This window comes from Ammospiza caudacuta, chromosome 1, assembly GCF_027887145.1.
Source record: "Ammospiza caudacuta isolate bAmmCau1 chromosome 1, bAmmCau1.pri, whole genome shotgun sequence".
Taxonomy (NCBI): domain Eukaryota; kingdom Metazoa; phylum Chordata; class Aves; order Passeriformes; family Passerellidae; genus Ammospiza; species Ammospiza caudacuta.
The window spans coordinates 153,843,510-153,856,094 of NC_080593.1; the positions used below are offsets into that span (position 1 = coordinate 153,843,510).

Consider the following 12,585-nt stretch of genomic DNA (forward strand, 5'->3'; position numbering starts at 1 on the left):
AAGTCAGTTTTTAAGTGGCATTTTTCAGAAGGAAGAAGTCAAAAAGCTCATTTTGAAGATGTCAAGATTCTATTCCTTCAGAAAAATACAAAGCACTTTATGCCACTAAGAGGTTCTGTCAGATTCATAAAATCTGATTTTCTGCATTATTTCAGTTTTTTGAATGCAGCATTGTCTGAGCAGATGTAGGAGGAACAGAAAAACTCCTCAACTCCATATGAGAAACATGAAGGTTTTTAGTGAGATTGGGAATCCCTGGTTTTGCAGGATATAAATTCATAGGATCAGAAAATGGTTTGGCTTGGAAGTGACCTGAAAGATCATCTCATTCCAGCCTTTCCCATGGGCAGGGACAGCTTCCACTGGACCAGGGTGCTCCAAGCCCTGTCCAAATGGCCTTGGACACTTCCAGGGATGGGGCAGCCCCAGCTTCTCTGGGAATTCCATTCCAGGGCCTCTCCACCTTCACATGGAAGAATTTCTTCCCAGTGCCCCATCTAAATCAAAATTCCTTCATCTTAAGGCCATTCCCCTTGTCGTGTTATGCCATGCCCTTATAACATTCCCACTCCAAGCATATGGTCCCTTCCAGGCATATGAATTCAGGAGCTGAAAGTTGATAAACATCCAAGATGAGATGACTGAAGACCACACTGACACCCCACCAGGCTCACTTTAATATAACAGGATCCTAAAAATCCCTAAATAGATCCTAAAAAGTAATGAAAATGGCTGTGTCCTTCATAAAAATCACCACAAACTGTGTCAAGAATCGAGCTGGATTTACACAGCAACCCTCCTTTCAATTCCTAATGATTAAAAATCAGCTGTAAAAGCACAAAAAACTGTCTGCAGCTCATCCTTGGTACAAATGAGTGTTGCAGGAAGAGTTCTGGGACAACCTCCTGCTCCATGATGGAAGCACCCAGCACTCACTGGAGCAGTTTGGATGTGATAATTGGAGCCATTAGAGCCCGTTGTGTCAATAATGGAAATTTCACAGCCTTCCTTAATTACGTGGAAAAAGGAGATCCAAGGGAGCAGTTGGGCTGTGCACACACACAAGGCCTGCCTGGAAAGTCAATAAATATGATTTATGTCACTGAATGGGGTAAATGCTTTGATTAAAAAAGGAAATAAAAGACAAAAAAAGGCTAAAAAATGGGGAAAAAAAGAAATAAAGCAACGTGGTCTAGTGGAAGGTGGCCCTGCCCATTGCAGGGGGGTGGAACTGGATAATCTTTAAGATCCCTTCCAACCCAAATAATTATATTATTCTATAAAATAATTTGTATGTGCAATAGGCACATCTTGGCTCCTTCTTTAATTTGTCCCGAAAAAGCAAATTAAGGAACCCGTCAATCTAGTCACAATAAAGAAAGGAGAAAATAAAAATTATCAAGTAAAAATGATCACAAATTGATGATGCTTTTCTCAGTTCTGTAAGTGCTTAGCCTCATGTGCCTTCTCCACTGTTTGTGGTACAATGGAATTATTACAGCTGGAAAAGACCTCTGAGATCATCCAGTCCAACCATCAGCATGGCCAGATCCACCACCAATCCCTGTCCCCAAGTGCCACATCCACGAAGTTTTGGAGCACTTCTAGAGATGGTGATTCCAGAGTGTTCCAATGCCTCACCCCCCCTTCCAGTGAGGAATTTTTTCCTTAATATCTAAACCACACCTGGTGCAACCTGAGGCCGTTTCCTCTGCAAATACTCCTGCATTTTGGGTCTTGGATAGTTCCCACTCTGATTTTGAAGGGGATTTCAGTAGTTTGAGGCAGTTAATCCATCACTGGGCTGTGTCTATTCCAGGTGACTCCCTACTCTGAGAGCCAGGAGCAGTAATAAGGCATTTTTCTATTAATAATGAGTGTAGGTCCAATGACTCTCTAGGGATTTTTATCTGGAACTGTCAGAAAGTAAGGGAATAATAATGATTACAGTCAAACCTGGAAGACTCTGGGACAAAATTGGAAACCTTATGAGTTTACCTGGCACAGGCAGGCATCTTCCAGCCTCAGGTTCATTTCCCACCTCCCATCCCCATCCCCATCCTGTCCATGTTCCTCCAGTGTAGTTTTGGCCATCACTCCTCATCCCTTCTCCACATGACCTCTCTTTTCCCATTCTCTTAGATCTCCCTCACTGAAGCCACCCGTGATGTTGTGTCCTGTGGGAATGGGCCATGTGGGGATGGATGATGACAAGGACAGATTTTTCCCTCTTTAGTGCTTTTCCTGGTTTTAATTCCCACAGCATACAGTGGAGTTCTGCCCCCCTCTGCTGGAAGAGCTCAGCACCTCCAGCTGAGCTCAGAACCCTCAAAATTCCTGAACTGGAAGGGACCCACAAGGATCAGCGAATCCAGCTCCTGGCCCTGCACAGAACACCCCAAAAATCCCATCAGGGGCCTGAGAGTGTTGTCCAAATGCTTCTTGAACTCTGGCAGGGCTGGTGCAGCTCTTGCTGGTTTGTTCTGCAAGGATCAGGTTGTTCAGAGCACTTTTGGCCATGTCCATAGACAATGAAAAGTCAAAACCTGCTCACCTGTAGCTTCTCTACACTGTCACAGGTTGGCGTGTAGCATTCCAGCATAGCAACTGGAAGCACTTTTGTCACTGGTCTGTCCCCTCAGTGCTTTTTTCCTCACTTTTTTACTCATTCTGGCAACAAAGACAGAGTTCAGTTGTGGAACCATATCTCAAAAATTTCCTTCTCATTCTTGCTAAGAGTTTGTGGTTAAATGAGTTCCAAAGAGCTGGAGGGTCAGCAGCTCTCCTTGAGGGATCTTTGGCCTTCAGATCATCTCTGCCTTTCCAACCTGAGGTCAAAAGGGATCTCTGGGAGGTCCACTGGGCATTTATTCCCTGCTGCCAACAGAATTACTCCTTTTGTTTCTCCAGCTGTCCCACCCAAGTGCACTTTACCAGTTGCATCCCACCCTGGACTATTTTCCTTCATTGGAGAAAGACCAGGGATGGAGCAGGGAATGCGGCTAAATCCATCTGAGTACAAAGATTTTCTGGAAAAGGATCTGCAGAGGCAAAGTCCTTTAGCTGAACATCTTTGTGGCAAATCAATCTATTGCTAAAAATAAACATTTTAGTTTAAAACACTCTGAGCTCCTTTCCCTGCTGTGTTCCCTGACTCCAGCCTGGATAACCCCTGGATGTTTTAGAGGTAATGAACCCAAGGAATTGAGGATGCATCAGATAACAAAGCCCCAGCTCCTGGATCTCTGCTGGGTGCAGGTGCTTATCACTCCCAAAGGCTCTTTGGTTGTCAAATGGAGCTGATTGAAGTTTAATTTCTTTACTTAGTCCTATCTTGCCTCAGTTCTGCTGTGAATTTCTCAAACACAAGTAGGAATGCGATTGTCCTAATTTCAAAGATTCTTCTCTCAGCTGTACCCAACCAGAGCCCTGCAGGATCCACAGTCCCACAAAGGGCAGCTTCCCCCAACCTCATGGGCTACATCTGACTCAATTTTAAGGTCTGAACAACTCAGGGCATTTCATTTTTTATGTCAACCACATGCTTTTGCTGAGAAAAAATATTCCATAAGCCAGGTAACCCCAATAACCCCAAATTTTCAGAGGGCAGTAGATACTTGAGTCACCCATGAACCAAGGAAGAAAGAGCAGAAAATGAGGCAGGAAGCAATTGAAGCAGATATTTCAAAGTTTTATTGTATAAATCTACAAAAGGCTTTGCTACAATAGCAAATTGAGTGTAGCACTATTCTACTGGCAGGCTCTAGTGGCTTGGTGTGATCTTGTAACTCCAACATGACACATGAGGAATAAACTGGCTGATCCAGTCAGATCCAGGGCAGATGATGTCGGCTTACAAAGACCTTTTGGCTTCAACCCCTACAACCTGCAGCAATTCGACGCATTTGCCTTTTGCTTGAATTAATAATATCTCTAGTAAAAATAAAACCTCTAAAGTAGTTTCATCAGTAAATGCAAAAATCGCCTAGGGAGGAAAAAAAAATGCAGTGGTTGAAATCTGCTAAAGTTCCAGAGGTACAACACATCCACACACTTCTCATTCACGTGACTCTGCCCCAGGAAAATAAACTACCAGTCCTTCCTGGAGAGGCTGGTAGTAAAAACCAGGGTGCTACAAGTAAAACTCCGGTTTGCTGGGAGCGACAATTGAAATCAAATCAGTCCAGGAAATTCAGTTCTGCACACTCCAAAAAGCCAGCTGAAAATGTAAAATAACTCAGGACCAAATGACCAAGTAGCACAGACAGGCTAATTCCCTAAAAAAAGCAGGAAAAATAAAATGCCTATTGAGGCAGTCTAGTCCCTTGGAAGAGACTGTGAAAATAAGCACCTCAAAATGAAATATAATTTAGACCTTAAGATGATGCCCGGGAATCTGCCTTTACATGGTTTTATGGAATTTTCCAGTCCTGGACATTTTTGCTGAGCCTTGTTGGAATGTGCCTTAGGTCCCTCTGGCTTGATTCAAATGCAACAAAACACCACAGAATTTAAGTAATGTGGATTTTTTGCTCAAAACACACACACACATCCCCCACACACCCACACCCACACACAGGACAGTTGGCTCTGGAAGAGAGAGGAACCAACTGGACCTCTTCGGCTGAGAGATGAACCAAAACTGTCTTGTCCAGCTCAACTCGAGCTCTTTTTGGGCTCCCTGGGTCTGGATGGAAACAGTCACTCCAAAGCCAGCACAAGAACCCAGTTCTTGCAGTAACTCTGGCCCATGCAGACCCAAAGAGCGCCTGCTGTCTCACAAGGCTCCTTGCTGGCAAGACAGCTGGCCCAGATGTGCAGGCTCCAACAGTTCAGACAAGCATCTGGACCAAAGGATGCTTCTCCAAACTCCGGGAGCCCTTTGAGGTTTGGAACTGATACCCGCATGAAAGGACTCAGGAGAGGTGAGTTACAGCATGGCCAGCGCGGAGGGTTCGTAGCCAAGGCAGGATCAGCCCCCTGGCAAAGTTAATCAGGAAAGTTTTTGTTTTTTTTTTTTTTTTCAGTAAGGATCATTTTCTAGTGAAGATTTCTTTAGGTGAGTCCCAGCAGCCCCAGACTGCAGAGATGTGCATAATCCTCTCTTCACAGACAGTCAGCATCCCTGCTGTCCCCAAAGCCTGGACTTGGTTCTTCTGTTCTGGCCTCTTTTCATTCTCAGCACTTTGAGTACCTGGACCAGCTCAGGCTTTTCTTTGTCCAGCTGGAAGCAGCTTCCCAGTTTCATTCTGGCTCTCAGCACCTTGAATGTTTGCATTGCACTGCATGGGAGGCTCTTTGGTGCATGGTTTGCCCTCTGTCTGCCTGCAGCACTTTCTTCTCCCCTGGGAGAGCTCTTGGACACAGAGAAGGAATCTCAGCAACAGCAGCAGGGATTGCTGAAAAAGAAAAAAAAAAATGCAACAACTCCTATTAGATTTTTGAAGTGGGGAGAAAGGGGAAATTCTCAGGAGCTGGGATTAAATTTTGCTGTGCCTGCAGCCTGGAGGACCCACCAGGTGTTGGGGTTTAAGGATCTGCCCATGGTCCAGCCAAGGGAAAGCCACAATGTGCAGTGCCTGGAGCATCAATTACTGGGGCTGGTGCTTGGGTTCTGACACCAAGGAGCTGAAATCCCACCTCTCAGGTGGTGCCAGGCTTGCCAGGCTGCTGCAGCCCCTGGGACTGAGTTTCAAGACCAGCACAGCTGTTTGCACTTGGGCTGTTCAATATATTGGGGCACTGGGGGGATTAAGGCAGACCCACAAGGCAATATGGGATGTAATTACCTGTGCCAGTCTTTCCTCCAGGTGGTGGATCTGGCTGTTGGTGGCTGAGGGTCCTGAGAGCAGGTCTGATGTTGAGGCCTTTGTTTTGCAGCTTTTTCTGTGGCTTTCCTCCCAAATGCTGCATGCTGCGAAGTGATTCCTTCTCAGAGGAGGATCTGAGTGAGTCACTGGAAGCAAGAGGAGACAAAGCTTGTAATACATGGCCAGCTCATCCTCAGCAGTGACTCCCACTCCCCCCATCACTCAGCCTGGGTCATCAGTGAGAAATGCTCCTTTTCTCTGCACACTGAGCTGTTGACAAACTGGGAAAGAGTGAGAGGAGAGCTCCCACCATTCCTGAGAAACAGCTCCCAGCAAGGATGCAGAGCAGACCTGCAGCTCCTCTGGGCTGTGCATGGACCTGGGATGTGCTGCCTCAGGTTGGGACTCAAGCCCAGAGGTTCTCCATGAAGGACAAGGCAGATTCTGGGGCTGGGCTAATTAAGAAGCTTCCCATTCTTTTCCAATATTAATTAGAAAGTTCAGGATACTGCCCTCTTTGGAAACTTTTCCCATTCCTGTATTTCCCTTTGGCTGGCTCTCCCTTCCCCTTTCTCCCAACCCCAATGCTTCATATCCTTTTTCTGCTGAGTTTTTATCCCAGTTTCTAGTGGACATTAGCTCTGAGGAGAGAATGCCAGAGAGCTTCCTTACCTTCAGCCTCTTATAAGAAGTCACAGCAAAGGCCTTCTGAGCCACCAGTGCCACGTGTCACCGCTGTGGCAGTGCCAGAAGCATCCCAGGGTCACTCCTGCTGCCTGCATCCCCGCTGTTTATTTGGTCTGAGGGTGGATGCAGATGATGCCCAAGATGTGTCCAGCCTCGGGAAGCTTTGGAGAGCCAAACTTCAGGAATGCCTTGCTTCACTCAGTCCTGTCATCAAGCACTGGCCAAAGGTGAGTGCTGAGCGTTTCCTGTCTCAACATGGAAGAAGTCACAAAGTCCAAGTCCATCTCCATCTGTTGCGAGATGTTGCAGGAATTCCTCTGTGAGCAGACAACACTGTGTCCTCAGGTGCTCCAGGGGTGCCCGACTTTTCCAGGAGCATTTGGAGTCTCTCTGTGTGAGCAGAAACTCCCTGCAGCAATGCACAGGCTAAAACTGTGCTGGGGCACATAGATCCTCTCTCTTCACTTCTTTTGGCTTTTACATGGCAAAAGCTCCTGTTGTCTCCACACATCAGCATGGAGTCAATTTGCTGCTCTGGGGATATTTTGCTCTGAATTTAGGTTGTGTTTGTTTGTTTCATTCAAAGAATAAGGGTTTTTTTTTCCTTTGCCTCCCCCCCAGTCTCTCTCAAAAGAGCTCTGGTGTCTCCTCTCTCTACCTTAAACACCCTCTTTTCTCTGAAAGGAAGGAGACTGCTCCTTCAATAAATGAGCTCAGAATTTAATTAGAAAATCTGTTTCCTGCTGAATGCACAGGATAATGTGCAGAGAAAGGATGAAATCTGCCTCTGCACTGCAGTGGCCTTGAACTAGAGTGAGCAGAAACTAAGACAAGAAGTAAACCAGTAAGACCCTCTTGAGAGGAAACACATTAAAGCAGGTATTAGGTGCAGTGAAATGAAAACCACAGAAAATAATCCAGATTCTTAAAGCTTTCAGTTCCTGAAATAATAGGATTTTTTTTTCTCTTCTTGAGCCAAAAAATAATCAAAAAAATTACTTTAATCCTTTGGAGCAAGTAAGAGCAGGAGATTGCCAAGTGAACAGAAACCCAGAGGTTAATTAAAAACAGGCAAGGGTCAAAAAGAAAGCTGTCTCCTCAGGACAGGAGGGAGGAGAGAAGGAAAAAGAGAGATCCAGATGGGTAGGAACCCTCCACCAACTGCTGCACTCCTGTGAAGTCCTTGAGAGCTGCCAGCGCCGAGCGGCCGCTTCACAAGTTGGGGATTGTCTCTAGTTTTCTTGTCAGGGAATTCTCATAAAATTGGCTGTTCCCCGCAGTGGTGCCAGCAGGGTCCCCAGCACCACAGCATGGCACGGCCTGGGTGAGGAGGGCAGCCCCATCCTGGGGTGCCTCTCCCCCACCACCTCCCTCCCCCCAGGAGCAAAGCCAATCCCTCTGCTCTGGGCTGTTGGACTGAGCGCTCCTCAGGTCTCAGCCAGAACTTCCCTCCAAGGAGAAGCTTCCTAAATAAGCCCCCTTTCTCCCTTCCACTGAACCCAGACCCCCCTGAGGGGAGCTCATATGACAGTGGCTGGGGGGCTGGGGGGCTCTGGTTGAGTCCCGTTGCTCGGCACGGGACTGGCGGTGGTTGAGGGGGGCACGGTCTCCACGGAGTCTCCTGGCTGAACCTCAGGGGTCCTCTGTGGGCTGGGCTCCTCAGAGTGCTCCATGTTGCCTTGGACCTCCTTCCCCCTCTGGATCAGCTGCTCTAAGGTCTTGGGCAGGGGGTAGCTCAGGAAGCGCTTCAGTTTGGGCTGGAGGGTGCCTACCACGTACTGGATGATCTCCTCCTCATCTGCATCCACATAGAGGGTCTGGTACAGGTCTCTCTTGCGCCAGAGGAACTGATCCAGGGGCTCCCCCTCTTTCTGGGGCAAATCCAGCTCCCTTTTGATGGCATCCCTAGTCAGAGTTCCCTCGCTGTACTGCAGGAACTCCTTCTTGAACTCAACCCAGTTTTTGACGGAGTCCTGCTTGTACTCCCACCACTTTTTAGCTGGGCCGTTCATGTGGTTTTGGATCTGAGACAGCCAATACTCCTCCGTTCCACCCACCTGCTTTAAGTATTCCTCCAAGTGGCTCAAGAACTCCCGGGGATCCTCAAACACCTGGGTCTCCACCGGGGAGGCTGGAGCATCCTCGGACACGGAGACCCACTGGTAGGAATCGTGGCCCTGGGGGATGCTGGGCACCTCTCCAGGAGGAGGGGTCAGGGCATACATCTGGCTCATGTCCAAGGCATAATCATAAATCTCCCCCTCACTCGGCCTTATCTCCGGGCCTCCCACCCCGACGGACACCGTCTGCTTGCCGTGCTCCCCAGGGCAGTATTTGCCTCCCATGGACTCCAGGCGGTCAGCCCACTTTTCCAGGCGGAAAAAGACCTCCTTCCAAACATTCATCTCCCTCTTGACCCACCTCTCCAGGTGGGCAATGGTCTCCTGGCATCTAATCAGGCAGGCCTTGATGGACTTCTTCCATCTCTGGTTTTCAGTTGGGACATGGTCCTCTAAGTTGTTCTCCAACTTCCCCACGGATTTCTGCAACCCCTTCAGTTCTCGCTCCACCTGCTTGGAGACCTCTGTCAGGAGGTGCCGGTGGGTCCTCCGGACATGCTCCAACATTTCTGCCCTGCACTTCCCTATCTGCAGGATCACATTGGGCTTGTTGGCAACTCCACGGTGCCCCTGGAAGGAGTGGACACCCGCGCTGGTGACATTGTCCAGCTGCATGGCTCCGACCGTGCGAGTGGCAAACACAGAAAAACTGGGTAATAAGCCCCTGGCACTAAAGCTGGATCCCAAAAAAACCCCACCACAACACTTCCTGAGAGACACACAGAGACTTCTAAACCCCCCTCCAAGGACTTTTGGACACAAACACAACCCAATCAGATATCACCACAGAGCGAGCTGGTCGGTCCACGTGGATCCCAGAGAGAGTTGTAGGCAAATTTCTCCCGGTGCCAAGCTGGAAATGCCGGTCTCACGTGTTCAGGGGAGTCCCAGAGAGAACCAGGATCCTCCAGGAACAGAGAGAGAGAGGAGTTGGATAGGATGTCCAATCCCGCTGGGAATCTGGAACGCCGCAAAGTCCCCGCCGGAGGAAAAATCACAAGAGATGCACAAGCTGGAAGCTGCAGCAAAAAATCCGGGTGATTTCTCCTCGGGCAAACTAGGTGAGTCGAAAACCGCTTTCACTGGAGATGCTAAGAGCTGCTTCTCCTCCCTGTCTGAACTGCCACTAGTCCAGGCTCCTCCATCTACTTATACTCCACGCAGCTCAACATGTGGGTGGTGCCCAGCCTCCTCCGGCACTCTCAGCGCGGCGTTCATTGGAGGAAAAGCGAGGCCGGTGTCTGTGGCAACCCAGATTTTGGCAGCCTCCCCTCGCTTGCCACCCCCTCGCTCACGCCCCCAGACTCGACGCGAGAGAAGCGCTTGAAAGGTGCTGGAGAGACAGTTGGAGAGATGGATGAGTAATCGCACCTTCCGCCTCTAGGAGCGCAGGAAAAACACTTATTCCTTCCACAACTCTTTACTCAGCAAGGTCATCATTAACATGCGTCCCCTGGCAGGGCTCGGGGAGGGCGGGATGAGGAGGAATGCGGTGTGTCAGACGCCCCCGCACACCCCCTGAGCTCACCACACACACACAGGGTGAGCTCACTCCTCATGCAAATGCCTGGGAATGGTGGAAAATCAGCAGCAGGGAAAAAAGAAAAAAAAATAAAAAAAAGGAGAGAGAAGAGAAAGGAAAAGCAAAGGGGGGGGGGGGGGATGCAGGGGGGGAAACATTCAAAGGAGCCACTTCAGCACAAATTGGAGCACTCTGGACTTTCTCAGGCTTTGGTGGGTGGGAGTCATCCCCGCGGCTTAATTGCACCAGACCAACCACTATCTTGGGAATTTTGGGTGAGGGAGGGGGACGACATCCTGGACTTTTTTACACCGAATTAAATCCGCCCATCAAAAGCCTGTTCTGTACTTAGCTTTGAATCAGATGCTTAATCAGTGAGCCAGCCCACCAGCGCAGATGAAGCTACATTTGTTCTTCGCTTCTTGACAAGGCAGGAAAAGCCAACCATAAAAGGAATCTCCGGGTCTTACATAAGGCAGAGATAAAGGATTCCCTAATCCGAGAGAGTTTCCCCGCTGTCGGAACACCCTCGGGGAGGTGCTGAGGACATCTGGGGCCTTCTCGTCCTTTCCCAGTGCCAGTGGCCGGAGGCAGTGGGATGCTGATCCATCGGGATAATCCCAAAAGGGGGTTTGAGCCTGTTGGCAGCTGGGGGGTGCCCTGCCTTTCCTCAGGATGGTGGGCAGTGTGCCAAGGAGGCTTAAGGTGGGTCCTCACTCCCAAAGCTCCTGGCTCGGTGGTTCCTGGTGGGAATTCAGCCATCCCAGAGGAGCAAAAAGAGGAGGAGGAGGCAGAGGGTGTTTCAGTGAAGTCCTGCTGAAAGGAGATCCCGGTGAGTTCAGGTTAATGCAGAATCACAAACTGGTGGTGGTTAATTTGAAGGGTGTGAGGGGCAAGGGTCAGGATTTCCTTTTTTGCCCTCAAATCTGTGTGGTGCAGGAGGGTCCATGTCTGTCCCCTAGCAGGTGATGGCTCTCAGGGGACAAGGGGGTTACTTAGGGCAGCAGCAGCTGACCTAGGAGGGCTGTATGGTTTGGTTGAAGGGAGGGGAGGGAAAGAATAGCACAGTGAGTGGGGAAGGGGACAAAACCCTGAGGGTGTAACACAGAATTCCTAATCCAGCAGCCCCTCCCAGTGCCACTTCTTCTGACTGCCCTCTGCCTCGCTTACTTCTTCAATTTCACCCAGTTTTCTTCAGCACAAGATTTTAGGGCAGCTGTGGTTGTGTTCAGGGAAAGTCAAACATCAATCACTTGAGGGGTTGGGAGAGATCTGGAGCCTTTTATGCTGCAGTCTCAGTGCCCCAGAATCTGCCACAAACCTGCTCTGGCAGGAAGAGATAACACGGACTGGGAGAGACTCTGCAACCTTTGTACCTCTGGATTGGTGCAAAGATATTCCCTGGAGAGCTTTTCACCCAGGAACCCCAGAAATGACCCCTAGGATCAGGACAATATAAAGTGGCATTAACTCTGTGAAATGACCTGGATTCAGCCTCTCCTTGTCCCATCAAATGCCAGAGTCTGGGATGGAATGGCTCCTAAACCTGCTCCAAATAATGTGACCCTTTCCAGGCCCTGCTGCCTCTCTTTGCCCCTCCTTTGCTTTTCAGCTGGGGAGGAATCCTCGATCTGACTGGCCTTGTTTGACACTCAGTGCGGGATCTCAGGATTATTAAGGATGAAGGGGACTCAGGAGGTTTCTACCTCAACCTCCTACTCTGAGCTGAGTCAGCTGCTGGGTCAGCTGAGATGGTTTCACACACTGAAAACTTCAGGGATGGCGATTGCTCGGAGGGAAAACCTTTCTCCTTGTACCCAAACTGAGTGCCCTGTTGGAATTTAGAGCTGCTGCCCCTTGTCCTCTCACCAGCCACCAAAAAGATCCTGATTTTATCTCCTTAATAACCTCCCCCCAGGGACAGGGCACTGCTGTTAGGTCCCCCAAATCCATCACTTCTCCAGTGTCTAATCCCACATCAGGCACCAGCTCTGACCATCCCAATGGCCTGAACTCATTCCCTATGATCAGTGTCATGTGTTAAGCAGCCCAAACCTGATTGCAGCAGCTAAATATGATCCAAAGTTCTCTGACTGGAGGGGGATAATCACTTCCATGATCTCCTGGCTGTATTTATTTTCCCATCATCCAGGATCATTATTTTGCTACCAGGACACACTGCTGTATCATTCTCAGCCTGCTGAGCACTCCCAGGTCCAGTTCTCCCAGTCTGCTGCTGCCCAGGGACTCTTTTTTCCCCCCAGAAATCCCAGAATTAGCCCTTGCTGAACATCACCACATTTCTCTTGGCTCTTCCCTCCAGCTTTTCCAGGTCTCTGGGTTAATCTCATTCAGCCTGCTTTCACAGAGCTCTCCCCCTAATCACTCTCCTCCTAATTCTGTGGAGGTGGTGGGGGAGGTGGGAGAAGCGAGGACAAATGGGGGT

General features: G+C 49.2%; 1 protein-coding gene across 1 annotated transcript; it reads right to left on the minus strand.

Moving 5' to 3' along the window:
* Window positions 1-3,744: 3,744 nt before the first annotated feature.
* ARC (activity regulated cytoskeleton associated protein) lies at window positions 3,745-9,693 on the minus strand. Its single transcript, XM_058811487.1, has 3 exons — window positions 6,483-9,693; window positions 5,790-5,956; window positions 3,745-5,399 (listed from the first exon to the last, which is right to left on the minus strand). The coding sequence occupies exon 1, from the start codon at window positions 9,230-9,232 to the stop codon at window positions 8,018-8,020; it is 1,215 nt and encodes a 404-aa protein (XP_058667470.1). The 5' UTR covers window positions 9,233-9,693; the 3' UTR covers window positions 3,745-5,399; window positions 5,790-5,956; window positions 6,483-8,017.
* Between the last annotated feature and the right edge of the window lie 2,892 nt (window positions 9,694-12,585).

Coding starts and splice junctions, on each gene's coding strand:
- ARC (XM_058811487.1), bottom strand. CDS start 9,232: ATGCAGCTGGACAATGTCACCAGCGCGGGTGTCCACTCCTTCCAGGGG.